Below are 26,465 nucleotides of genomic sequence, written 5' to 3' on the forward strand. Positions count from 1 at the left end.
ATATATATATATATATATAGATTTAGTTACAATTGCTCTGCCTCCCAATGTTTGGGTTTGTCTACGCCGTTGAACCGGCGATTTGTCATAAAAAATGGGTATAACTGCTATACCAGTGCTAAACGTCGAAACCAGCCAGTCTCGCTGTAGTGACGTCATCTAGCTGTGATGATACCGACGTCATCTTCTATATTTATACAAATGATATCTTTAGCTATCCTATCGTCTTAACCGCTGAGTGGGGACCCGCTACTTGCCTGAGACCATGCATGTACATTGAAAGACTCTTGGATGGCTGGGATGAAAAAGCATAGACGTATATAGGTTTTGAAGGTAGGGGGACAACGATGCATACACATATTCATTATTTATGGCATTTGCGAGGTAATTGGTAAACGTGCAGTGGAGAAGGAAAATTATTGGGAGTCATGGCCTTATGGCCACTGGTTCCTATACGCTTAGGCCTATAGAGACAGTAAATCAGTTATCGAAACGTTGGGAAGTTCCAGGATCCTGGTGCGTCTTTCAGCTATGGAGGGCATGCTACCTATTTAAAATGTTGTATACTGATGGAAAGTGGTCCAGAACCAACAGAGACCGCTACAAACTCGGAAAAATGCATGTCCCACTTAGGCATTTTCTATACTGTACTATATATAGTCTAATGTATATGCAATATGTGTGTCTTCTGGATACATTATAAAGCCGTAGTGTGTGTGTGTGTGTGTGTGTGTGTGTGTGTGTGTGTGTGTGTGTTCGCGCGCGTGCGTTCGTGTGTGTGTGTGTGTGTGTGTGTGTGTGTGTGTGTGTGTGTGTGTGTGTGTGTGTGTGTCTGTTGTCTGTCTGTCTGTCAATACATATATTTCTTACGAGCTCCAATGCCCGGCTTCGCCCGGGTAATAGTTTAATCACACAAATTATTGATTTGCAGACACTGTTTGCTATTAATGACAGACAGACAGGACAGACAGACAGACAGACAGACAGACAGGTCACCTTTTTTAGGTAGAGATTATAGCAGAATGTATCTAAAATGTGTTTGCTGGTTGGAGAGGCAGAGGGGGTGTAGTCAGGTCACGTACAGTTTGTATAGAGAACCATTTACTGTCACTAATTAGCCGTGGTGTAAGTGCTTTTACCGTTTAGTAGCAGCCATACAGAATTCTCATTCATAGTTATATCCCGTTCAGTTGCCGTTTCCAAAATCCTGTTGATTGGATTAGCGATTGGTTGAAGCCATTTCGACTTGGACGTTGCTGCCGTTGCGAGGAACAGGTGTATCGAACTTGGCATCTATTCGACACGTGTCCAGTTTCAAAAATTCCGTTGATTGGATTATTGATCTCGTTGAAGCCATTTCGACAGATCCGTTGCAAAGAACAGGTGTATCGAACCTGGCATCTATAATTTCGAAGTGAATCCCGTAACGTGCAAGTCACGTGCAATACTTATCCGGATAATCCGTTTCCCGTATATAACGAATGCCGACTCGCGCCATTTCGACAGTCCCGTTGAACGTCGTCTCTTTGAAGACGTTGCTGGCGTTTCAGGGAACAGGTTCATTGAACACGGCAGCTCTTCGACGGTCGTAGACTGGCAATCGACTGTGGGTGTATTTCTTCAAGACCCGGATATCAGCAAAAATATCTTCCGTCTCTCAGCGTCGCCCGCAATAAACGACACGCTCAGCGCGTACCGTCCGACATCGAGAACGGGCAGTCTGAATTCGGTGGAGATCCGATGCGCCGTTCCAGAAATATTCGCGCGCGAGCAGAAGCGAGTGCGATCGCGTCGTCGTGGGAGAAGTCAGGAAGACGACCACAGTCTCACTTTAGACATGAATAAATTCGGCGTGCGCGAGCCAAATTCGGCCGAGATTGGACTCGCCGTTTTTGAGAAACGCTCCAACAGACGGACACACTGACAGACAGACAGACAGACAGACAGACAGACAGACAGACAGACAGACAGACAGACAGACACCTCTCCTTTATATATATATAGATGCAAGACATTGTTACAGTCTACGTTGAAAATCAGCACGTTCTAAGAGAACTATGACCTAAGGGGTCCCTAAGTACGACTAAGAGTCAAACAGTTGACAATAAGCTAACAGAGTTACTAGTGGCACTAACTGAGTCACCACTATACAGTGTGTGTGTGTGTGTGTGTGTGTGTGTGTGTGTGTGTGTGTGTGTGTGTCTGTGTGTGTGTGTGTGTCTGTGTGTGTGTCTGTGTGTCTCTGTATGTCTGTGTCTGTGAGTGTGTCTCTGTGTGTGTGTCTGTGTGTGTGTGTGTGTGTGTGTGTGTGTGTGTGTGTGTGTGTGTGTGTGTGTGTGTCTGGTGTGTGTGTGTGTGTGTGTGTGTGTGTGTGTGTGTGTGTGTTTGTGTGTGTGTTTGTGTGTGTGTGTCTGTGTGTGTGTGTGTGTGTGTGTTTGTGTCTGTGTGTGTGTGTGTGTGTGTGTGTGTGTGTGTGTGTGTTTGTGTGGTGCGATAGCTCAGTTGGTTAGAGAGTCATCTTACGAATTGTTTACATCCGGGACCTTGAAGAATCGCAAGTTCAAGTCACAGTGATGGCGAGCTATGGCATAATTTCCTTAGGCAAGAAACTAACACACACTTGCTTCTCTCGACTCAGGAGTATAAATGAGTACCTAGCCATTGACTGGGGTCCTAAGCGGCCATCGGCTGTGACGTGACATCAGCCACTGGGGTCCTGGTGAGACTTCGGGTGCTCACGTCACAGTTGGCTTCACAAGTTGGTGCTTCTGCGAGTGCCTGGCCCGGCTCCAGGAGTTTGCTAGCGCAGGCCCAGAGTTCCCTGAGTAGCGCACAGGGCCCAGCTTAACAGCTGGGGGCGTGACCTCTGAGACGTAGCTCCTGACATCTAGGATTTGTGAGTGTGTGTGTGTGTGTGTGTGTGTGTGTGTGTGTGTGTGTGTGTGTGTGTGTGTGTGTGTGTGTGTGTGTGTGTGTGTGCATACAATGATAAATTTATTTTCTAACAACTAATAATCTAATCTGCCCTTGCAGAGAACGGATTGGTGGGCTAATACATCTATAGATACAGTCGGTGCTAAACACGCATGTCGTTTCTAGTCTATTTCCTTCCAATCTATTTCTACTTGTATATAATACAAATGCACGGATACCTTCTATTCCACTTCCATTCAATTCTATTTCATTTTCATTTCTTTGCCATTCTCATTCTATTCCATTCTGTTCAGTCAGTGAGTGAGTGATTAATTAATCCACATTTTTGCAATGCAATATATTCATGTTTCTAATTTAACATTTCGAATTTTTGTTTTTCTTTTGTATACTATAAGATTAGAAAAACAGTTGTTCAAATTATCACCTTAAAGTTTTTAAATAAATAAATAAATAAATAAAAATATATATAAATAAATAAATATATAAATAAATAAATAAATATATATAAATAAATATATAAATAAATAAATAAATAAATAAATTTAAATTTTGAATTAAATTTTTAAAAAGCATTTTAAAGGAGAAGTCCGACAAACGTGAACTTAGCCTGTATGAGTAGATCTCACCAAGACAAATCGATCGGTCTAAGTTACTCCGTTATCTTCGTTTTGTATACGAGAACGAGCGCTGTTACTGTGATGTGCAACGCCCACTCGCCTGCTCCGCGCTTCCTTTTTGATTAAGCTCCGCCCACTGCAAACAAATCAATGCGTGTAATTACGGATGACTGCTACGGATATATCGAGAATGCCGAATGTGAATGCGAAGATATTATGAAGATCTGCCTTCTTGCCGTCAGTGGTTCCTCTCTAAAGTAAAATGGTGTCGGTAGAGCTGTTTTCCCGCCAGACTTTGAAGGAGAATTCCTCAATACCACGGCTTACCTAGAGAACGCGCTTGTGCTTGAGTATTTTTTATCCTTGTTCTTTTAACATCCGAAGAGAAACGTTCAGCGCGCCGTCTGGCGTGTGCTACAGAGAACTTTCCTATTTTCAAATCCGGTCTGCTCACTTTCTTTTGCCGCTGATTGGTAGAAGTTTACAATCCCGGATTTAAATATAGGGTCATCCTCTATTGCACACACCAGACGGCGCGCTGAACGTTTCTCTTCGGATATTAAAAGAACAAGGATAAAAAATACTCAAGCACAAGCGCGTTCTCTAGGTAAGCCGTGGTACTGAGGAATTCTCCTTCAAAGTCTGGCGGGAAAACAGCTCTACCAACACCATTTTACTCTAGAGAGGCACCACTGACGGCAAGAAGGCAGATCTTCATAATATCTTCGCATTCACATTTGGCATTCTCGATATATCCTTAGCAGTCATCCGTAAACGCATTGATTCGTTTTCAGTGGGCGGAGCTTAATCGCCCATGAAGCGCGGAGTAGGCGCGTGGGCGTTGCACATCGCAGAAACATCGCTCGTTCTCGTATACAAAAGCGAAGATAACGGAGTAACTTATACCGATCGATTTGTCTTGGTAAGATCTACTCATACAAGTTTAGTTCATTTTTGTTGGACTTCCCCTTTAAAAATAGTCCTTTCTACATTGAAACTACAAAACAAAAACGAAAACTATAATGAGGAAACTGGAAAACATGAATATTCCAATGCAAAAATGGAATTGCCCAATAATTCAATGACGGTCCCATGCTTGAACATTGTAACTGCATTGTTTTTCGGAGATACAGATTAACCGATGAATAGAAATGAAATGGAATAGAATGGAAACATAATGAAATTGGTGTGTAACGGGAAAGGAATGGAAATGGTATAGAACGAAATGGAAATAGAAAGCTATGCGATTATTATTGGCTCGTACTGCAGTATTGTGAGTCTTTATGCATACCAGCGCTGCCCTTAATTTACTTGCATGGGTGCATGCATGGGCAAGACACTGCCATATGATACAGAACAGCCACTCATGCATGCGTTCACATGCATTTATATCGTTAGTCTATAATCTGCAAATATACGGGAACTATTTGGTTTGCTAAACTGTCTTGTTCTTGGAAACTATTGATTTCTAATCAACTTTATTAGCTCCTATCTGGTTTACCAGGGATTATTGGTTCATGCGCAGTTCATTCGCCGTTTTCTCGCGTCACAATTTTTTCCTAACAAAATTGATGTGCTCTGTATAACTATCCATTGCAAACTACAAGCAGAGAAAGAAACCATGCACGTTCTGCATATACTAACAATTTACCTATTCAGTCTATTTTCCATGTGAACCAAATAGAGTCCCCGTAAACATGCAAACAAGCCGCAAACCAATTTATAATTGTGTATACAGTCCCCGTACATCAAATGTTTTACTTTTCGTATTGGCGGGATATACACCCACGTATACATCAACTCGTTTACTGTCTGCTCTTCAACGACCAACATCGAACTTCACGTCGTTGCTGTCAGAAAGATCAAAACGAAGATGGCGACGACAAACAACGCAACTTCACCCGTCAAAGGAATAACCGAGAAGGCGTTTCACGTATCCCTTTGGATTCTCCTTGCGACCGGGATCACGGCCAACGCGTTCGTCATCCTTTGGCGATGTTGTAGAAAAAGCAGCGGCTTCTGTTTCCTCTCCGTCTTCATAGTCAGTCTGGCCGTCGCCGATCTGCTCTTCTGTTGTCACTTTATGCTGCAAGAGGTGTTGCTCGTGGGCGTCGTCTTCAACGAAGACCGTCGAAATCAGACGTTTAGTCAAGTAGACGGGCACGTGTGTCTTGCAAGTACGTTTACATTCTACGTGTCATGTAATGCTGTTGCTCTCACGGCCACGGGCATTGCTTTCTACACTCTTCTCGCTATGAGAGGAAAGAAGACCGACAAAGCTCTCTCCGTCTTCATCGTGATCTGTTGGGTGGTTTCTTCCGCTCTGGCGGGGTGGGGAACGTCGAGACTCAACACACACTTTACAGACCACCAAGTGCATCGAAATATGTCGTCAGAGATGTACTCTCTAAATATCATGTTTGGCTGCATGGGAGACGTCAATATGATCATCGTTCCGACTATTATCGCGTCGTTAAATTTCGCTTCGTCGACCATTTGTAGCGCTCTGTACCTTTTGGTATGCTCGACGCTACGGAAGTCGACGGTTGTAGACTTTGAGAACGCAGAGCTAAAGCATTTAAAAGTGCGACTGGCCATAATCGCTCTGATGAATCTTGTCGGTTGGTGGCCGGCCTGTGCATTGTACTGGTACTCCATCATAAGCGGTAATAACGTTTTCAACGGACGCCTAGACCCGGATATAACAAAGCCCGCCTTTTTGTTAGCGGTCACGGTGAGCGCCACAAATCCGGTTATCTACACGATTGCCTCCAGGCCTCTCCTCAAATTTCTGAGGCGTATTTGCTGTGTTTGTCTAAATGGGGGTTCCGAAGAAAGGCGACCCTTTCTTGTCAGATATTTTGTTCTCAACAGAGAGGTCGACACTCGTTGGCGCACTTGTTGCGGATTGAAGTGCGAAAGGCGCGAGATGACAACGATGAGCAACGACACCGATCAGTCGTCATTGTTTCCGGAGTCAACAAACCGTACTATGCGAGTAGAGACCGAGTGCCCGGATGATTACGACAAAGATGCTTGAAAAGGATTTACAAATTTCAAACTTTGCAATGTTGTTAATTAATAGCAATGAATTTGCCATTTTAGTTTTAAGACAGGTGCAAATGGATGTAAACAACTTAGCTAATTTAAATGGCTAATTATTAGAAATTGTTTGCAAAAGCTGAGCATGCATACTTCGAATAGAATCGAAACTTGTTACAGTCTATGGCTCTAGTGCATATATGGTATGTATTCATTATCGACAACATGATGAACGTAACATCCTGGTACTGGCACTAAATGATTTGTCCGTCTCTGTGCATAATCTTTATTGAATGTGAAAGACAAAGAAAACTTCAAGTTTAAAGTCCGTCCGCCAACCCCCCAAAAGTCGCTTCTTTAAGAAATTGCGTAGCCCCCCAAGCCCGGGGAAGTTTTGATAACTCTAACAGATAAAGCAGTATGACAGAACTCCAACTGCACTTATTTGCCTCTCCATACCGGGGCCGTTAGGTAGCCGCACGTCAACAAAATTTGGGGGCGTGGCACAGACGTCAGTACAGCGACCTTGCTAACTCTGTAGTCGGCAGAGCACTCAAAACGGGTAAAAACGCATCATGCAAACTAATGAGGCATAAAGCATCCATTGTGAACATGTTATCTCGCAGCATTAGCCCAATAGCTTACGATATCACACGTGATCACATGACACGCGATGACGAAATCTTTTGAGTTGTGCGTCTGTCAACATTCCTAGCTAGAGACCTAAACTAAACCAGATTGCTCATTAGCAGTTCAAATTCTATTACAGCAGCAGTAGAACAAACTGTAAGCAAACAGAAAGCCGTACCAATGCGAATTAAGCTGCCAACAAAAAGCCTAGATGTCCAGGCAAGCAGGCCTCACGTAGAATGAAAGCGCTGCACAGCTACCCTGTTGTGGACTACGAAACAGTGTCTGCTGTTCTCCTACGAATGTAAATCAACGGTCTTTCTGTAGTACTCTTGCCCAACCTCAGGTCTCAGGCACTTGGCCTCTTAACCTCGTCGGTTTGTCATTTGGCTGGCCTCAAAAGAGTCCAAATTACTTTCTGAACGTGTGGGAAACAAGTAACACGCCAGACAGACGATGATCTGTGTTTATTTGCGTAACCTCGTGTAAAGAATTGTGATGCGGGGGCGTAATGACTACTTCCGGTACCGCGATGGTAAGTCTATGGTACAGTACAGTGTTTCTTTAGCCGATGTTATGTGGAGTGTATGACGTAAGGAAAAGGTTGCTACACGTAGAAAGACGTAATCGTAACTGGACAATAAAGATTTAAGTGCTCAAAGTTCACTGCAAGGACACTACATGTAAGATTCACTTCCAGATTGTGGTTTTAGTTAGATGATAGACGTCATTGTAACTGGAAGGTGACGACTTAAATAGGTGCTAGAAATTCAAAGTAATACAAGTACACTAAATGAAGATTCACTTCTAAACTAAATGAAAGTCGTCATCGCAGCTGGTCGATGAAGACCTAAGTGCTAAAAGTTCAAAGTAAATACAAGCATTCACTTCCAGATTGTGGTCTAGATGAACTTCCAGTTAGCACTATATAAGTAAGAGCTTTCGCCTACCTACACTAGTTTAGGTGTGAGCAAAGTACTTGTTGTCTTCTTTCGACCAAGTATCCTTACTCAGCTCTAATTAACTCAGCTTTCAATGGTATCAGAGGTAAAGTTGTCAACTGAACAGTTATATGCCAAACTGAGCATCAGAGATTTATTGTTGCATTATTGTTGACCATGACAGATCTCAAATTCAAAATCATTTCGCAGTTTTGTTTTGAATATTATCAGATGTCTGTGCAGAGAGCAAAGATAGCAAAATTGACTCTGAGTACTGCCTGTGCCATATTCGTATGATGTTACCGGTTCTCTTACGGCTTTTACACAAACCAGTTGGAGAACGTTGCAACATGCAGCAAGCATTCGCTTAGACGACGTCTTTACAGTTCTACAGAATTCTTGCACAGATGAATCGAAACCGATAGGAGCTTAACACAGACAATGCTACCAAGCATACACAAACAAAAAGGCTCTAGACAAACTTCAGCGCAGCCGAGACGTTAGCATCTCTGAAAGTAGTTCAATAATAGAGTCAGAGGACCCAGAGACACCTTAATTAAGCAATGGGTAGCACTGCAACCGTTCGTGAGACCAGAAGACTTGTCTCCCCAACCAACATCAAACTATGTTTGTTTTGTGAACAGAGAACAAAAAGTTCAAGGGAAACGACAGTCTTTAAGCAGAGTTACTACCTTCTCTGCATGTTCGGCTATTTCAAACGCAGTGGAAATCAGAAAAGACAGAAGAATTTTATTGAAAGTGCAGCAAGGACCGGGTCAGCCTGATGGTATCTCCAAGGAACTTTACTATCATGAATCTTGCTACAGGAATTACACTCATCAGAAAACATTAACCAACATGCTTGATTCTCAGATCTCTCTAGAAGATGCACAACACAGTACAGCATAAGACTGTGCGCTTCAAACTCTTGCCGGTGAAGTCGAGGGAGCAATACTTAGCGAAGATGAAGAAGGATTATTTGCAAGAATGTCTGACTTGAGGTCAACATTTGTAGACTTTCTAAAGCAGGAAAGTGTTGACACTCCAAATTACAAAATCAGCAAACTGAAGCGTCGTCTACAAAAGAATTTCGGTAATCGCATAATATTCTTTGCAAATCCACAAACTGTAACGGAGTCGGAACTGGTTACCTCTGCTACTGCATGTGCCCCAACTATTGAATGTACGACAAAGCCACCGGCACCTGTTGACGTTTTGAAACTGATCAGTTGCAGCTGTAAAACTGGGTGCAGCTCTAAGCACTGCTCTTGCCAGCGAAGCTGCTTGTCATGTACAGATGTGTGCCAATGCGACAATTGCGAAACCCTAATCCGCGTGAAGTTTTGCAGCCTGCTTCCACTATAGCATTTGCAAATGCGTTTGAAGCTGATAATTTTGATGCAAACTCTACTGACGAATATGATAAGTAGGTGGCTCTTTACATTTCATTGGTTATTAATTAATTAAGTGTAGTTTCTATATGAAATCATTAGTCCACTAAATAATGACTAAAAATGACTCTGAGCGATATACCACAGCCTTAAATTTAGACAATTTATGTCAGTAACGCTTACGTCCTGCTTTTGATGGTGTTATGTTAATTATTGTACACTTGTACTAACGTCTAGATAGATAGTATTACCAGGTACATGCCACACATCCGGGAGTTTGTCACGACTTGTGCGGTATTTACTGTCTTTCTGAACGCTCAGGTTCACGTTACTGTTGCAAGGCAGTCAAACGCAGCATTGCAAGTGTAACAACCATGTAGGAGTTTCTTTCATCAACAGAACTGCTGGCAATGTGAGAAATACTATCTAGAGACCGCACTTCATTACCTCCAGCTCTAGAAAAGACAGCTGCACTGGTTTAAGCCTTCGCGTGATATACCTAACGTCTATAGACCTTATGCATGGGACCACGTTCGTCTCTTACTCTCGGTTCGCTGTTACTGCGAATTTGCGTGGGCGTGGCCTCAGTCAATCTAGTCCTTCTTGTTACTCAGAAACGGCCCCGTTCCAAGACGGCAAACAATCGCAAATGCACTCGCATGGCTTCTATTCTACGATTGCAACTACGGAAACTTCCGCGGGTTTGGGGGGCTACGCAGCTTGTCGCTTTCTGGTGTTGGCCGACGGACTATTACACGGTAAATATATGTAGCTACATAGGCGGATAGAGGGGAGGGGTCCTGTGGGTCAGGATTTCTCCTCTTCAACGACACACCCACCACAGCCGCCGCAATGTTGTTTGGATACCGTGTTATTAAAATTAAGGTTTTGATAAATGGTTAACTCGTCTAATTCTATAAACTTATATATGCCTGTAATTATCTAATAAATATGCTAGGAAACTAATCGTAATAGAGATTGAAGTGAGTTTGCTGGTTCCATAGTTCATATAGAGATTTAGCTCCTATGGGGCGTGGCTAATTACGCTTGGACCCCTCTTTCAAAAAATTCTGTATCCGCAGTAGTAGCATCACAGCATTACATGCAGATAATTATCTACAAAGACTAAGTAACATTAATTGTTAACCGCATGCAGAGAAGCTTGGTGTTCTACTTACTAAAATGCAACTTAGTCTTATTGCAAAATACTAGCCTCGTACCAGACCCTTTCGCGCCGTCGTGCCCGGTTTCTGTACAACACGACAACGCAGGGTCTGGGATCATCCCGCCTACCGTTTATGCTATTAGATGATAAAATTAGCTTGTATGTCACCAAGCCTCAGGCTACTAATACGATTAGTCTAATAGCTATTCTCATGTGTCACACTAATGTCTTGCAATCGACTTGACCTTCCATTCGCACTCTACTTTTTTCTTTCAATGTTGGTATCCTGTCCCTACGCAAGCTCTACGTATTTGCCATCTCTCTGGGAGAGAGGGCTTCCTCTCCAAGCGACTCTAGAGCAGAAGTCCTAGTCAACACCGTGTCTGACGGCACGCGCTGCCAGGCTCCATATGTTCCCGAATCGTACACGAGATTCCCGATTTGTATTATTCTCGTACCCTAGCACAGTAATAGAGCGGCGCCTTGTGCATCCCTATTGCAAGCTACCTAACTGCTGATCGAATCACATTGGACCTCGTGACACATAGCTTCAGATAACGTGATTCGAACTCAGGATCGTGTGAATGAATCTCTTCCCTTGCAGCTACAGAAATGAAATGTAAACAGTGAATGTATGCAATCGGATATCACAGCTGGCATAACTTTGATGGAAGGATGGCTTCATAATTAACTAAGAGCATGAAAGTGTTGACGTTGGTGACGTGGGGTGACACTTAGATGACGTGGAGTGACACTACATAAAGAAAGTAGGCGGGATGATCCCAGATCCTCTTTGACATTGCCGTGTTATACGGGAACCGGGCACGACGGTGCGAGAGGGTCTGGTACGAGGCTAGCAAAATACTATCCTAGACATAATACATATTACGATGTGACGAACGTCTCGTCTTCATGAAAAGAGCGCCTTATCCAAATAGCAGAGCGTCTCGAGCGACAGTCGAAACAGACTGTTTTGAAACAGTGAAAACATCAGGCCCTGATAGTGTACGCAGCCTGCATGTATACGAACGTCATCTAATTCCGTTAAACGCAAGTTGACATATCGTATAGAGTCGTATACCAAGCATGCATCCCTAATCTGAGAAGCCACGACTGCTGTACGACGATATCATTCATGCTGAAAATTATATTCCAATGTCAGACTAGCATCATGCCCAACTGTCGTTCCTTCTCTATGGATAGGCTGCAGTTGACTAGCCTCTAGCAAGGTTCACGTGAGCCTGGCAGTGTCCGGTTCCCATATGACATTTTCAGGTTGAATGTGAGCCTGGCAGTGTCCGGTTCCCGTATGACATTTGTAGGCTGAAAATGTCATACGGGAACAGGACACTGCCAGGCTCACGTGAGTCTAGGGACGAGGCTACTAGTAGGAGTTGCATCACAGGTTTGATACTTCGTGTTTGGTTGAATACAAAATAGCATGTATGTAATATCGAAGCAGAATCGACGAAAAGCTATCGATCAGTTTCGTACAGATTTATATCTATAGCTCAAAGTAATAGGAGATCGCGCAAGTGTATCTCGAAAATGTTCGCCACCCATCCTCTAAGCTTCTACTTAAATCGAAAACACATCACATGCAATATATTAGTACATATGCACTCGCCATCAATTTGTGCTACTTGATCTAAACAGACTAGAATACACATTCTATAGTTGCTTTTGTGCGGGAATCCGTCTAGAAAGACTGCAGCTCACTCATGGAATACGATCGATAGTACTCGAAGTCCGAAAAGAGATAACTCGATCGTGTCTCGTCTGTGGTGCTTCCGACAGATTGAGCATCTCCGGTTAATCTCCTCTTTCTATAGATCTGACAGATGAGACGACAAGCGGCACGACACCCACAAGTCGGTTCGTCCGCCGTCTCTAGAACAAGCGGCCTCCGAGCCTCTTTGCGATACTTCCGACATCCTCGGACGAAAACGAGACAGATCACGCTCTTAAAACGCGTTGAAACCATCGTATAGATCAACGGATCAAACGAGGTTACAATCACAGTGAACATCATTACAGGCCAAACAGCATCCACGTTCAGTTTGCCGTTGAACAGGCTCTCTTGTCTAAAATGGCTATACCAATACATGATGCAAGGCGGCCACCAAACGACAACGTTCACTAACGTTATAATCGTCAGTCTGATCTGCACGTGTTTCGGATCCGTATTTGCCAAGGTGGCTTTACTGCGCGAGAGCTTGAAGACGAGGAGACCGTAAACGAAAGCGCAGGCGACCGACGCCGCCGCGTTAACGGATGTGACGATCACTGGAAAGACGGCGCGCTCTTCATTTTCCATGCAGCCCAGCATCGCAATCAACGAGAAGGCATCGGACGTCAGCGTCATATTATGAAGTTTGTGAGAAAAGTGACTCGTATCGATAGTGATGGCCGTCGCCAGCGCCAGAGAAAAGATCCAGCTGATAGCCATGACGGCGTAGATGACGGCGTCCCTGCGGGGGGACCCCCTGAGGGTAAAGACAGTGTAAAGAGCTATGGCGACCGCTGTAGTCATCAATGCATTACACGACCCAAAAGCCAAGAAAAGGCTCGTTAGACAAAAAGCTTCGTCTTGGACTGTAAAGCTAAATGTTGCGTTCTTCTCCGCGGAGATCACCCGTAGCAGCATGATTTCTTGGACGAGATAGTGAGAACACCAGAGAAGGTCAGCAACGGCAAGACTGACGATTAGTATTGAGAGTAGTTGACAGCGCGATTCCTTTCTCGAGCAGCGCCATACCATGACGAGCACATTAAAGATGACGCCAGCGGCGACGAACAGCCACACAAAAAAGTGAAACGTTGCAGAAGTTAGGCCGCGCACCGAGTTGTCGACAATCATCGTTTGACAATCAGTGAGTTCTGGTTTGCAACGATTGAGATTCGAAATTCACGTTTAGCCATTTGTACCGCCTACTCGCGTGACTCGATTGTTATAGCTATCTCTTTCAGTGAAACACTTTGAAAAGAAACCGTTTCTGATATTGTAACGTCTGTGTTTAATTAATTAATCAAGACGAAACTAGATTTTGCAGTTTGTAGAAAAGTGATGGCACTAGGTCGTAGAGAGCAATGCGTATCGTGTACATCGCGATTAGTTGGCGCGCAAAATACAAGACATACAATATAACGAAATGAGATAATATTGTCAACGTAGATAACTAGTTTCAAGGCAAATGGGTTGCGTTTTCGACCTCTCTGAAGGTCTGGCCACGCGAGACTACTTTATTCTTTGAGGGCGGAGTTACGATCGCCATGTAACTCACGTGTCATGTAGCTTAGACTACACCACGAGTAAAAATAATAAATCTATGGTTAAATACTATAACTAAATAGCAAAGCAATTAGTTAAACACGTTCCACACAATTCGAGAAACTGTGCAAAGAAAGACAAAAAGTTTGTATCTGACATGAACGCCATCATTCATGCAGTTCCCGTATGTGCATGCAAATTTGCAGTTGAAAAGGCATTCTACGACCATGTCTCGTGCAGAACACTAAATTTGTCTTAGAAATTTTAAAAATATACATGAAGTAATTATCAAATGCAGCAAATTATTTTTGTTACGCTTTAGCAACCAAATTACTGTCTACATAGTCACGTGACTAGTCCCGACATAGGACCGCCTACCTAAATCAAGCGCGCTAGAGTATCGATGGCTCACAAAGAGAAGAAGAGGAAAAGTTTCTCGAAGCGATCGAGATATCCACAAGAGACCGGACAATTGCCAGCAATAGATCCGTCAGATGCTGAAACAGGACTCCCGGATGAGACTCGCACACGCTTGTTCGACTTGTTTTCTCAGATCACACGAGAATTGGAAACAGTATACGCTGAAAACGTTGCTCGTAAGCATGTGTGTGTGTGTGTGTGTGTGTGTGTGTGTGTGTGTGTGTGTGTGTGTGTGTGTGTGTGTGTGTGTGTGTGTGTGTGTGTTTGTGTGGTGTGTGTGTGTGTGTGTGTGTGTGTGTGTGTGTGTTTGTGTGGTGTGTGTGTGTGTGTGTGTGTGTGTGTGTGTGTGTTTGTGTGGTGTGTGTGTGTGTGTGTGTGTGTGTGTGTGTGTGTGTGTGTGTGACGTGTGTGTGTGTGTGTGTGTGTGTGTGTGTGTGTGTGTGTGTGTGTTTGTGGTGTGTGTGTGTGTGTGTGTGTGTGTGTGTGTGTGTTTGTGTGTGTGTGTGTGTGTGTGTGTGTGTGTGTGTGAGTGTGATGTGTGTGTGATGTGTGTGTGTGTGTGTGTGTGTGTGTGTGTGTGTGTGTGTTTGTGGTGTGTGTGTGATGTGTGTGTGTGTGTGTGTGTGTGTGTGTGTGTTTGTGGTGTGTGTGTGATGTGTGTGTGTGTGTGTGTGTGTGTGTGTGTGTGTGTGTGATGTGTGTGTGTGTGTGTGTGTGACGTGTGTGTGTGTGTGTGTGTGTGTGTGTGTGTGTGATGTGTGTGTGTGTGTGTGTGTGTGACGTGTGTGTGTGAGTGTGTGTGTGTGATGTGTGTGTACGTGTGTACGTGTGTGTGTGTGTGTGTGTGTGTGTGTGTTTGTGTGGTGTGTGTGTGTGTTTGTGTGTGTGTGTGTGTGTGTTTGTGTGTGTGTGTGTGTGTGTGTGTGTGTGTGTGTGTGTGTGTGTGTGTGTGTGTGTGATGTGTGTGTGTGTGTTTGTGTTGTGTGTGTGTGTGTGTGTGTGTGTGTGTGTGTGTGTGTGTGTTTGTGTGTGTGTTTGTGTGTGTGACGTGTGTGTGTGTGCCTGTGTGACGTGTGTGTGTGTGTGTGTGACGTGTGTGTGTGTGTGTGTGTGTGTGTGTGTTTGTGTGTGTTTGTGTGTGTGACGTGTGTGTGTGTGTGTGTGTGTGTGTGTGTTTGTGATATGTGTGTGTGTGTGTGTGTGTGTGTGTGTGTGTGTGTGTGTGTGTGTGACGTGTGTGTGTGTGTGTGTGTGTGTGTGTGTGACGTGTGTGTGTGTGTGTGTGTGTGTGTGTGTGTGTGTGTGTGTGTGTGTGTGTGTGTGTGTATCTTACATGTGTGTGTACACGTGTATCTGGAGTGATGTGTGTCTGCTTGTTTACATTTGTCTGTTTGAGTATCTATTGACATCAGTTTCTTTCTTCTGTAGTTCATCGGAAAGTTCAGCTGTTAACAGATAAGTTGGACAGCCTACAAGCTGCTGATCGCAGTGATTTGAGTTTCAAGCAAAATGAATTGTTGTCAGTGTCACATTCTCCTCCAGACTATCAAGAATCGTCAGGAAAGCAAAGTCGACTCGGAGCAAAGAAAGGATGTGAGGCAGCATTGCACTGAATGTGATTGTCTTTGTAATAGCAATTATCATGTGATAGTATAACCTACCATAAAACCAGAAATTCGTGCGATGATTTAAATCATGCGAATCATGCGACCAATAAATATCATTGCACAAATTGAATTCACACTGTGCATAGACATTCCCATGCGTATTCATTCCATCTGTGTCTCGACGTTTTCCCATAGATCCATGTATGATAATGTGATCTCAGAATGAAGTTGAACAGGCAGCAAATGTCTATGCACGGAGGCTTTCTTTCTTGTTGTAGTTGTTTTTATGGTGGTTATTGCTTGGTCGATATAAAACTGTTACCAGTATACTTGAGTAGACAATCAACGAGTTGTCTTGATGTTGCACAAATTAAAACCGCATAGCATTTCTGAAGATCTCGTTTGGGGCAAATTTGCACAATATGAGGGTTGCACAAATTTCTGGTTTTCAAGTACTTATGTGATTGTCATTTGTTTCTTGTTTATACTAACTGTTATGCGTCTGTTGCATCTTTGTTAGATTTTTTGTTTGTCAGTGTCTGTATGTTTATTTTTCTTATTTTGTGTTTTGAATATTTGGTTATGCATGACTGGTTTCTCTTTCTGCTTACATTTCTTGCATTTGGACATCCTTATGTGCTCTTGTCGTGTTTTTTTGTTATGGTGTCGATCACTATGTATTTGTTTCTTTGCAGCAGCATCTAGTCAGATTTCTCAGAAACTGAAAACTACGTACAAAGCTGGGACTAGCAAGGTCAGCAGCTATATCTTGACAGTATTACATTTGTGTCAATGATGATTTATTTTGTGGGTTGGCAGATTGTTTCTAGCTTTAAGAACTCGGTTAATGTTGACTGTGCGGTACTAAAGGAGTATCTTGGGCATAATGATGGAGTTTGGGACGTGTCTTTTGCTCATCACGGGCAACCTCTCATTGCCACGGCATCTGCGGGTAAGGACATTGCTGGACGTTTGAGTGGTTTGTCCACGTACAATATGTGGCATGCGTTGCTGATTTGGGAAATTGTATGTTTCGCTCTGTTTCTATTCGTGTGTCTTTCTGGCTGTCTGTCTATCTGTGCGCTGGTTTGCTGGTCTTCTATTTTGTCGGTCTGTCTATTTGTTGTCTTGTGTCTTAGTTTGTTTATTTTCTCCTGTTTTTTGGTTGTTGTGTTGTTTTCTGTTTTTCTTTGTTATGTGTTTATGCATTTGTCTCTAATTGTTTGTCAGTTGGACAGTTTGTTTGTTTGCCTCTTGGTGTACTTGTTTGTTTGTTTGGTTGTTTGTTTATGTTGGTGATTATTTAATGGTGTCTATGTTGGCGTGTTATTTGGTTTGTTGCTGTGATTTCCTATTCATCTGTCACCTTTGCATATTGATGTTTATTGTCTTATATCGTTAGTGTGATGTAGTTATTTTCATCAACAGACAAAACTGCTCGTGTGTGGCACAGTGGGTCAGCTGCTTGTCTACTGCTTTATGAAGCTCACACAGGATCAGTTAATTCGATTCGATTTCATCCAACAGAAGCACTTCTCTGCACAGGTATGCACAATATGCTACATTGTCAGCATACCACTATCTCTGACTGTACATGATTGTCGTAGCCTCGGGTGACATGTCAACTCACATCTGGAAGGTTAACATTTCACTTCAAAAACAATCAGGCACACCCACAGCGACAGAGGTTTGGGAATTTTATTATTATATTAGGGCTGAATGTTGTGTAGTTATAGTTACTTTTTAATGCTTCCAACAAGGATTAGGAATCCACCTTTCTATAGTTTCTAATCAGGTTGCAATTGTTTATTTTTTAATTTTAAGGTTACAGTGGATGAGATCTCTCCCAGACATTCGCCTGAGCCCGAAGGTAGGTTTTCTATTGGGTGTCTTTGCTGTTTGTGCAGGTGGTGATTTCTTTGTTGTCATAGACCAAGAGAATTATGATTTGTTTGAGGCTGCGTCATCGCTTCAACTGATTTTGAAGGAACATACTGGTAGATGCTTGAGTCTGTATTGGAACAGAGTGTATTGCTGTATTATGTGTGTGTTGTATTCATGTGATCGCGTTATGAAATGATGACTTATGTCTACATGGACAGACAGACAGACAGATAGAAAGAAAGACAGATGGACGGACAGCAGACAGACAGATAGACAGACAGACTGCTTTGCTTAGATGGTGTATAATAGTTCAATGTTTGAAAATATATGTATTGATAGGCAGACAGACAGACAGAGACAGACAGACAGACAAACAGACAGAGACAGACAGACAAACAGACAGACAGACAGAGACAGACAGACAAACAGACAGACAGACAGAGACAGACAGACAAACAGAGAGACACACAAGCTGGCAAAGAGTGCAAGGGATGATGTAGGACGACAAAATGGATCGATCAAGACCAAGGGGCGATAAGTCGTATCAGTGACACTACAACGATGTAATGTGAAAATCATCTCAGACAATCTTATTAACATAACCAGATGATATTGTCAAAATGTAGTGTAATTTTAAAAGCTTCGGGACTGTGGTCCTGTTGTATTAGTGTTGCTGTGGGCATTTGTCTTTTAGTTGCTCATGATGTAAATGTTTGATTTAAATGGAAAATATATGTATTTAGACAAACAGACAGACAGACAGACAGACTTTGCACAACGTGTAGCTAAGTAGCTTCTTTTAAGTTTTGTCCCCCCCCTGTATGGGGCTAATGTACTATGTAGTAATTATTATGTAGTGGACTTTAGGTTTGCTTTTAGAGTTTGACAGACAGACAGACAGACAGACAGACAGACAGTATTAAGATAGACAGACAAACAGACAGACAGACAGAGGGACAGACAGACATGGTGTTTACGATTGGTCTTCAAAGATTTTTTTATTTGTGGACTTTACAGCTCAGGGATATCTAGACAGTGTATCCAAGAAATGAAATACGCTAAAGTTGACTAAAAATCTTTTTGTGGCTCATCCATGTTTGTTAACTGTGAAATATGTCCAAGTGTAGTTTTAATGGCCTCATATAATAATATAATAGAAAAACCATTTAGCACTATTTTCAAGATTGCAATTTCGTTGCTGGTTGTCTCAGTGTTTTAAGTGCAACAAATTTTCTGCTTGTCTAATAGTCAGCCAGTCTTTGCTTTTTATGATAGCAAGTTTAATGTTATGTGACTAGCTGGTGTGTGCTTGATATTTGTGGCTGTATGTCAAGGTGTTGTTATTGCTGCTGAATGGATGTGTGATGGTAAGCAGTTGGTGTCTGCATCATGGGACCATGTCGCCAAACTGTGGGATGCAGAACGAGGAGAATGTGTGTGTACACTGTCAGGTCAGAGACATTAACAAATTTGTTATACATGTGACTGGTTGTTTTGTTTACAAATTTTTCGTCTGCAATAGGTCATGATCAAGAGTTGACTAACTGCTCTACTCATCCGATGAAGAAATTGATTATCACATCTTCTCGCGATACAACATTTAGATTGTGTGACATTCGCACTCCTACGGTTCATGCAGTGAACGTCTTTCAAGGACACTCTAAGTTTGTTTCGGACATAGTGTACTGGATTGTAATTTGTGGTACTTGAATGGCAATTTGATTTTTGAGAGCGTAGTACGGACAGATAGCCAGTGAGATGATTTGAGGCTGCTTATGGTGTGTGTGTGTGTGTGTGTGTGTGTGTGTGTGTGTGTGTGTGTGTGTGTGTGTGTGTGTGTGTGCCTGGTGTGTTTACTTCCTGTCTGTTCGTTTGCTTGTCTAAATTGCTGTTTGCATCTTTGTCTTTGTTTGTATGCTGTTTTTGTCTGTGCTTGTTTGTCTTTTGGTTTGTTTGTTTGCTATCAGTCTGGGTAGTGGTCTACATTCATTAAATAGAGTTGATTTTATACTGTAATTCTCTTGTAGTGTTGTCACTACTGCTGCATTTACAAGCAAGGACAATATTGTGAGTGCTAGTGATGATCGAACTATCAAGGTTTGTGTTTGGTTTATTGTTACCACAATATTAACAACTCGTGTAGTAACTAGCCGCCGCTGCTGCTTTGATAGGTATTACAATTAACTTATATGTTTAATTATTTAATATCTCATTAACTTTATATTCTAGCAGCCAGCTTGCTTTCTTTGTTGCACATAATGTGAACTGAGAGACACAAGCTATGTCAGTTGGCTTTTTATCATTGAAGTGTCCTGGAGATGGGTTGTGCCCATGGGTAGGGATGCGAGTCAGTGTTTATATATGCATATGCAATTTGTACTAACATGTCGCCGTAGTTTCAAGTTGTGAATATAATTATTGCCAATGGTGCTTTGTCTATGTTTATTAAGTGTTTCTTTCTTTCATTATATTTTGAAAAGTTACAAGCTCATCAGATTGGGTATTATCAGATAAAAAATTCTGGTTGCTGATGGGTCTCATAGTTGCAAGCGAATCAAATGCTGTGGCAAATTTGACATAAAGCTTTCAGTTCACAATATGAATGTGGTGCTGCCCTTTTTTCTAGTACAAGTGGCAGACAGTCACACACACACACACACACACACACACACACACACACACACACACACACACACACACACACACACACACACACACCACACACACACACACACACACACACACACACACACACACACCAGAGCAACTTACAAATGTCACATTCTTTTTGCTGCTTGCTAGGTGTGGGATCTAAAGAACATGAGATCTGCTCTCACTACAATTAGAACCCATGCTGCATGCAACAGGTATCATAGTACAGTAATGTGTCAATTCTGTAATGTTGTTTGTTTGACATCATGCTACATGATTTACACATAGACTGGCAGTCTCATCGAAAGAAATTTTAGCTGCTCCTCTTGACAACCGAGATGTTCGTCTATGGGACCTCGCTGGTACAAGACTGGTGACTGCAAAACGCACTCGTCGCCAGGTACTAGCTATGTTAAACGTAGAAAGCATGTGTATGACATCAATGGTTGCAGGGACATAGCAGGATGGTCAGCAGTGCTGTATGGAGTGATGACTTGGCGTCTGGTGTCAATCTGTTTACCTGTGGTTTTGATAGAAAAGTCATAGGATGGAAAGTCTCTGTCTGATGTTCGCATTGATTGCTAAGTGATTGTGACTTCAGACGCAAAGGTATATAAGGAAGAGTTTAACGCCTCGATCAGATCTGTTTTTGATTATTAGCCAACATGCATACATTGAATTGTTTAACTTTTATGAAAATAGAATATGATGCCCAATACACAGTAGCCCGTTTGCTTCACAGTGGACGAGTAGCGTGTGCTTCTTTAACCACATGTCTCACATGCGCGAGTTAAGCAAGCGTCTCAGTCAGCTTCTCAGTAACAACACCAGAGGAGAGGAGTGTCGAGGTGTCCCACGATGCATCTCACACCCCATGCCAGGCCTGCCCCATTTTACTTTCCTGTTCTCCACCTAATGAAGCCACATTTGACTGTCTGATGAGACAATGGGACTCGCGAAGCTTGGTAAAGTGTCTCCTGGATCATGGCATGGGCGAAGACACACTAAACCAGCTTGCTGCAATCGTTTGCCAGGTAAATTATTAACCCAAAGCACACATGCGTGATGGTTGCAGTAATGCTTCTGGAGACCGCCAATTGGAATGCAGCGTATGCGCTCTTTGGTGTTAATGAATAAGCACTACTACTAGTAGAGTCCTAAACCCTCGGCTGCTAACTTGGACCTGCAAATTAATTAACATGAGAAGTATGAGAAGGGGGCTGCACACATTGACTCAGTCACTGGCATGTGTGATTGTCGACATCTGCCAGACTGGCACACTAATTAACACCAGCGATAACAATGAGCACATGCGCTGCATTCCAATCTCTGGTGGTCTCTTGAGTTAGTGTGCCAGTCGATGTGATGATGTGAGAAGACAACAATTATTTATTGAAGTCTAACTGCACAGTGTAGAACTAATGAGCAAAATGACAACTGGATAGCAGCCGAGGGTTTAGCACCTTAGTGCTTCTTCATTGTCTAATAATCTACTGAGTCAACAAAGAAGCACACCCCCCCCCGGCATTTTGGTTGGCTGCAGGCTGCAGACTACAGACTAGACTTCCAAATTGGAAAAGCACAGGCGTGTCTCATCCTGTCCAATGAAACATCATACGCGGATCTCTAGCTTTTGTGATGCTGCTTCTACCTATCAATCTAGGGTAGAGGTTGTGGGGATTTCAATCACCCCCCCTGTTTGTTAGCCTCGGAGTTCAAGCACAAGGTCTTGAAACCGCATTGTGCTCATTTCCAGTACTAAAAGGGCCTGACTCCCTACACAGACAGATTCTATGAAAAATTTATTTCTATTAACTCTTCCCTATATACTTTCATTCCATCATCAATTGCTACGTCTGCAGAGTGACAATATTCAAAACTCCTGGCTTCACCTTCAAATTGACGTGCATTCTTGAGTAACCGTGCACTTCCTGTATTCCTTTCCTCCTAGTCAAAAGATACGGTACAACATGACTAGCTCCATTCGTCTCTTAAAGTGTAGAAACAGTGTCTGTAGCTTACGTCTAGCTCACTTGCATGTTCCCTACCGACTTTGCAACTTGCCGAGAACTTCCGGCGCACTCGACCGTTGCGTGAAGACAGTATGAACGCCATTACAAGCCTTCTTCTTCTATATATATTAAGTTGGCAAACTAAACCGTAGAACCAAAAGACTTGGTACGACGATTCGTTACACGAGGTAGGCTACAACAATCTGATGAATCGATTTTTACCTCTGTTACCCTGACGAACGTATTTGACGTCTTTTCCATACAAAATTTGAGCACCCCGAGGTAGCGAAACTCGTCAAAATGAACTTGAACGCACAAAAGATTCTAATCACATCAGACTGTCGCGATCACGTAGCCTCGTGTTCCCTGCATGTTCGAGCGAAGCGAGCTCGCAATAATCGTTTGAAACCTCGTTTAAAACAGTGAATTGTGTCTTGTTGCTATGGAGACAATTTGATCGTTAGACCGTTACAACTCTACTGGCATTAATTAACAAGTGATAAAATTTGGAACGTTTTAACTGATAGTTTATATGTAACAGTTATGTCGTGAATTATAATAATTGTATTTTATCAGTAGGGGATCGGGCTCTTTTAATTAATTAATTAATTAAAATAACTAAGCAGATTCTTGACGAAGTGAGAGATCTGGCTGTGAAACTCTAGGCTCGTGACCAGGATATCTTTGTTGCATACTGAATGGTTCACTCAGTACGTAACTGAAAGAATTGAGGCAACAAGGCAGGATATAGACAAACTCTTTGACTTCTGGTATCAAGACATTCTGCGACTCGCAGACAGTATTGGATCCATTGAATCTGTTCCAAGAAAACGAACTTACAGCAAAACCGGAGCAATACACGTAGTCGGAGTCCGATTGAGCACTACAAACGATCCATTGCGATACCCCTCCTAGACTTCCTGTTTCTTCAGATGCGCGAACGATAATGTCCGAGAATTATTGTGTCTAGTACCTACCCTTCTGGTTCGTTCTGACGTTGACCCAATGAAAAGCGTATAGATGGAACGTTGCACTGGCAAGCCGATCTTCCATTCCCGAAGTCTCTACGAGGTGAAGTGAGAAGGTGGCGGTCAGTATGGCAAAGTAAATACCACAAAATGCAAGAAGCAAGGAAAAGAGGGCAAGAGTGCAAGAAGGCCATACCCAACAACCTTCTTCTGGCCTTGGGAGCTTGTGACTCTCTGTTGTACCCGAATGTTCATCGTCTGCCTTGATTGCATGTACACTGCCTATCACAAGTGCAGAAGCAGAGAGGTCATTTTCTCTACTGAAGAGACTGAAGACTTATGCAAGGTCTACCATGGCAGAGGAGCGTCTTGCAGACCTAGCAGTTATCGCCATGCATTACAAAGACGGGTACCAGCATGCAGACGAAGTTTGTACAAAATCATGCACGGAGATTGTTCATACCGTCTTTGTAACATAACTGCATCGTAATTTTCTTAAAGTTTATTTAGCGGTAACTAGTATAGGCACAATGCAGTTAGATTCTGTTAAACAGTTTTAATAATTTAGGGAGTTCATTCATGACACACTGCTATGTTGCCATATAGTTGTTGCCATTTACTTAGCTAAGCTCTAAGAAGCCTAGGGCATTTGCACATCTAACAATACAGTGCGTTTACTAGACTGAAGTAGGCGTGGTCTATTGAAACCTGCAACCCCCCTTTTCAAAAATCCTGGATCCGCGCCTGCCTATCCTCGCGCGTTCGATTTACGGTTCTCGAACTGGAACTGGGTGTGTTATAGAACTACTAGAACTGACTGAACTAGAGGCTAAATCGAATGCTAATTCTGCTTTCAGAATCGTACTATGCACGAGCATGCGCAGATTCAACGTAATGGCAGCAACCGTTGACAAAGTGGCTACCGTTGCAGCAGTTCAGTTCAGTCTCTGGTCCAGACCAATTGACGCCGCCGGAGGACTACTAAAATAACGGCTTCGCTAGATTCCGGGGACGGTGACTGCTCAATTGGGATGCTAGAAACTCCTGATGGTCTCCAATCCTGACTTAGAATCTCACTTGAAGTCAGGAACAGGTCGATGGTAGCGTCAGGTGTAAGTTCTCGCGGTAACGTCCGGGTAATCAGACGATAACAGGGCGTGGTCATGCCGCAATTCCAGCAGTTCCAAGTTAGAGTTCGAACTGTTGGAATTGTTCCGGCAGTTCCAGAACTAGAATTCTAGCAAATCGAACGCGAGTTATTCGTTTACCCTCGTTGATTCTAGTTCTAGAACTGCAAATCGAACGCACCCTTTTCCGTCGTTCCTGCATGCAAAGGGCAAACATACGACAAAGTCATGCTTTTGCAGGAGAAGGACGAAATTGTGATCTCGTTACAACATCGCCTCTTACTGTAGGCCGCAGGCTGTAGCTTACGGCCGCGGGTTTGACGTCAGCTTGAACGGGCTTCATAGAACGCAAGGATTGCAGTTATATCAGCCCCAAAACGCAAAAGGTATAGGTATATGTGTCTTAAAATTGTGACATCAGGTCTTAGTTGCAATGTCTTACTTTGAATGACACGACAAGTGAAGCTAGCAAGATATGTTGAGACACAGAAACAGCGCGAGGATGCAAATATGTGTCGTAGAACTAACCGTCTAGTGTTTGTCTAACACTTCTATAGACGTGACCACATAACACGTAAACGCATTTCTACGTAGGCTATCACAACATATCCATACACACGTAAACATTATTGCTTGCCTTCATTACCACAGACAGTATAACCAATTGAACTGTCCATAGTTGCCTTTATATATTACAATTGCTATTGCTGTGCAGGCGGAGTCTCCTCAATCATTATGCGAGATGTAGAATCCCATCCGGTTACAGCGTCGTATGTTGTACTGCTGTATCTAGCGCACTTTCCAACGTAAAATGCAACTTTGAGTTGACCTGCTGGTATGTTCTCACAATAACCCTCAATCTGTCTGTGACGATGAACATTGTCTCCCTGCCTGTTAGAGTATACAAGACCCTCGATGGTCATGGGACCAGAACATTCACCTCCATTGAATGTAAAATACCAGCGGGAACAACATGCTTGATGCGTGTTGCAGTATACTCGTAAGTTCCCGGCGTACGCTACACGTAACGCGGAATTTCCCAATCTCTTGGTAAACAGACATTCCTACGACGCATTTGTCATCAGACTGCATGTAATGTAAAACACAACTACTTGCTAATTAAGTCAAACCTGAATAACTCCACTGTCTTTGTCGTCCCTTCTATCCCACACGCATTGTTTCCAGTTCTCTTGGACTTCAACTCCTTGGTCTCCTTTGGATCCTTTAGATCCACCGACTCCTTTCATTCCTCTTGGCCCCATTGCTCCACGTGCTCCCACTTTCCCGGAATTTCCTTTAGGACCGACAATACCTTGTGGCCCCACTTGACCGTTTTCTCCTATTCTTCCAACTTCTCCCTTCTCCCCTTTCTCCCTTTTTCCCGTTTCCCCTCTCTCTCTCTCCTTTAGCTTCGTCTCTGCCATCTCGTCCAGGGGCGCCATGCAGGCCAGGAATACCTGGGACTCCGTTACAATCTCTAGTCTAATGAATACTTTGTATACAAGCAATGCAACAGCAGAATTTGAAGTCAAACTCTTACATCTTGATCGTTCATTGCAACGACGACCTCGACGCAATAGAGAACAAAGCAGACCAAAAGACAGACCTTGAGCATGTTGCTTCACTCGTGTCCCAGTTGTAGACGAGACTGTTTCTTAGCTAAAGCAAGCGATATTTATACTATTCGAAGTCTGCAGCATACATATGTGATGTCATTGCGGATGACGTCATTCCTTACTTTCCGTGTAACAGCTGTAGCCGTGGTTTGCCCATACTTGGTAAAGTATAGCAACGCCAGACCAGG

At 43.0% G+C, this 26,465-nt stretch overlaps 3 protein-coding genes and 1 long non-coding RNA gene across 6 annotated transcripts; 2 read left to right on the forward strand and 2 right to left on the reverse strand.

Moving 5' to 3' along the window:
• Nucleotides 1-5,424: 5,424 nt before the first annotated feature.
• Nucleotides 5,425-6,591, forward strand: LOC134185281 (sphingosine 1-phosphate receptor 3-like). The gene has a single exon (XM_062653062.1). It carries the CDS (start codon nt 5,425-5,427, stop codon nt 6,589-6,591), a length of 1,167 nt encoding a protein of 388 aa, XP_062509046.1.
• Nucleotides 6,592-14,391: 7,800 nt separating this feature from the next.
• Nucleotides 14,392-21,266, forward strand: LOC134185637 (WD repeat-containing protein 37-like). 2 transcript variants are annotated; one of them, XM_062653470.1, is made up of 14 exons: nt 14,392-14,587; nt 15,840-16,004; nt 16,714-16,772; nt 16,838-16,970; nt 17,447-17,563; nt 17,626-17,705; nt 17,843-17,888; nt 17,950-18,015; nt 19,237-19,353; nt 19,425-19,566; nt 19,930-19,999; nt 20,705-20,769; nt 20,843-20,954; nt 21,007-21,266. In XM_062653470.1, exons 1-14 carry the CDS (start codon nt 14,395-14,397, stop codon nt 21,118-21,120), a joined length of 1,479 nt encoding a protein of 492 aa, XP_062509454.1. In that variant the 5' UTR covers nt 14,392-14,394; the 3' UTR covers nt 21,121-21,266. The 2 variants fall into 2 exon arrangements, with proteins under 2 accessions (XP_062509454.1, XP_062509455.1); XM_062653471.1 differs by having other exon boundaries at nt 16,717-16,772.
• A 1,077-nt stretch (nt 21,267-22,343) lies between these two features.
• Nucleotides 22,344-22,918, reverse strand: LOC134186239 (uncharacterized). 2 transcript variants are annotated; one of them, XR_009970935.1, is made up of 3 exons: nt 22,789-22,918; nt 22,577-22,685; nt 22,344-22,501 (listed from the first exon to the last, which is right to left on the reverse strand). It is a non-coding gene; the product is annotated as an uncharacterized LOC134186239 (long non-coding RNA). The 2 variants fall into 2 exon arrangements; XR_009970934.1 differs by having other exon boundaries at nt 22,577-22,707; nt 22,789-22,909.
• A 2,444-nt stretch (nt 22,919-25,362) lies between these two features.
• Nucleotides 25,363-26,103, reverse strand: LOC134185282 (collagen triple helix repeat-containing protein 1-like). The gene is made up of 2 exons (XM_062653063.1): nt 25,792-26,103; nt 25,363-25,725 (listed from the first exon to the last, which is right to left on the reverse strand). The coding sequence occupies exons 1-2, from the start codon at nt 26,101-26,103 to the stop codon at nt 25,363-25,365; spliced, it is 675 nt and encodes a 224-aa protein (XP_062509047.1).
• Nucleotides 26,104-26,465: the final 362 nt, after the last annotated feature.

The sequence above is a fragment of the Corticium candelabrum genome, chromosome 10 (assembly GCF_963422355.1).
Source record: "Corticium candelabrum chromosome 10, ooCorCand1.1, whole genome shotgun sequence".
Lineage (NCBI taxonomy): Eukaryota > Metazoa > Porifera > Homoscleromorpha > Homosclerophorida > Plakinidae > Corticium > Corticium candelabrum.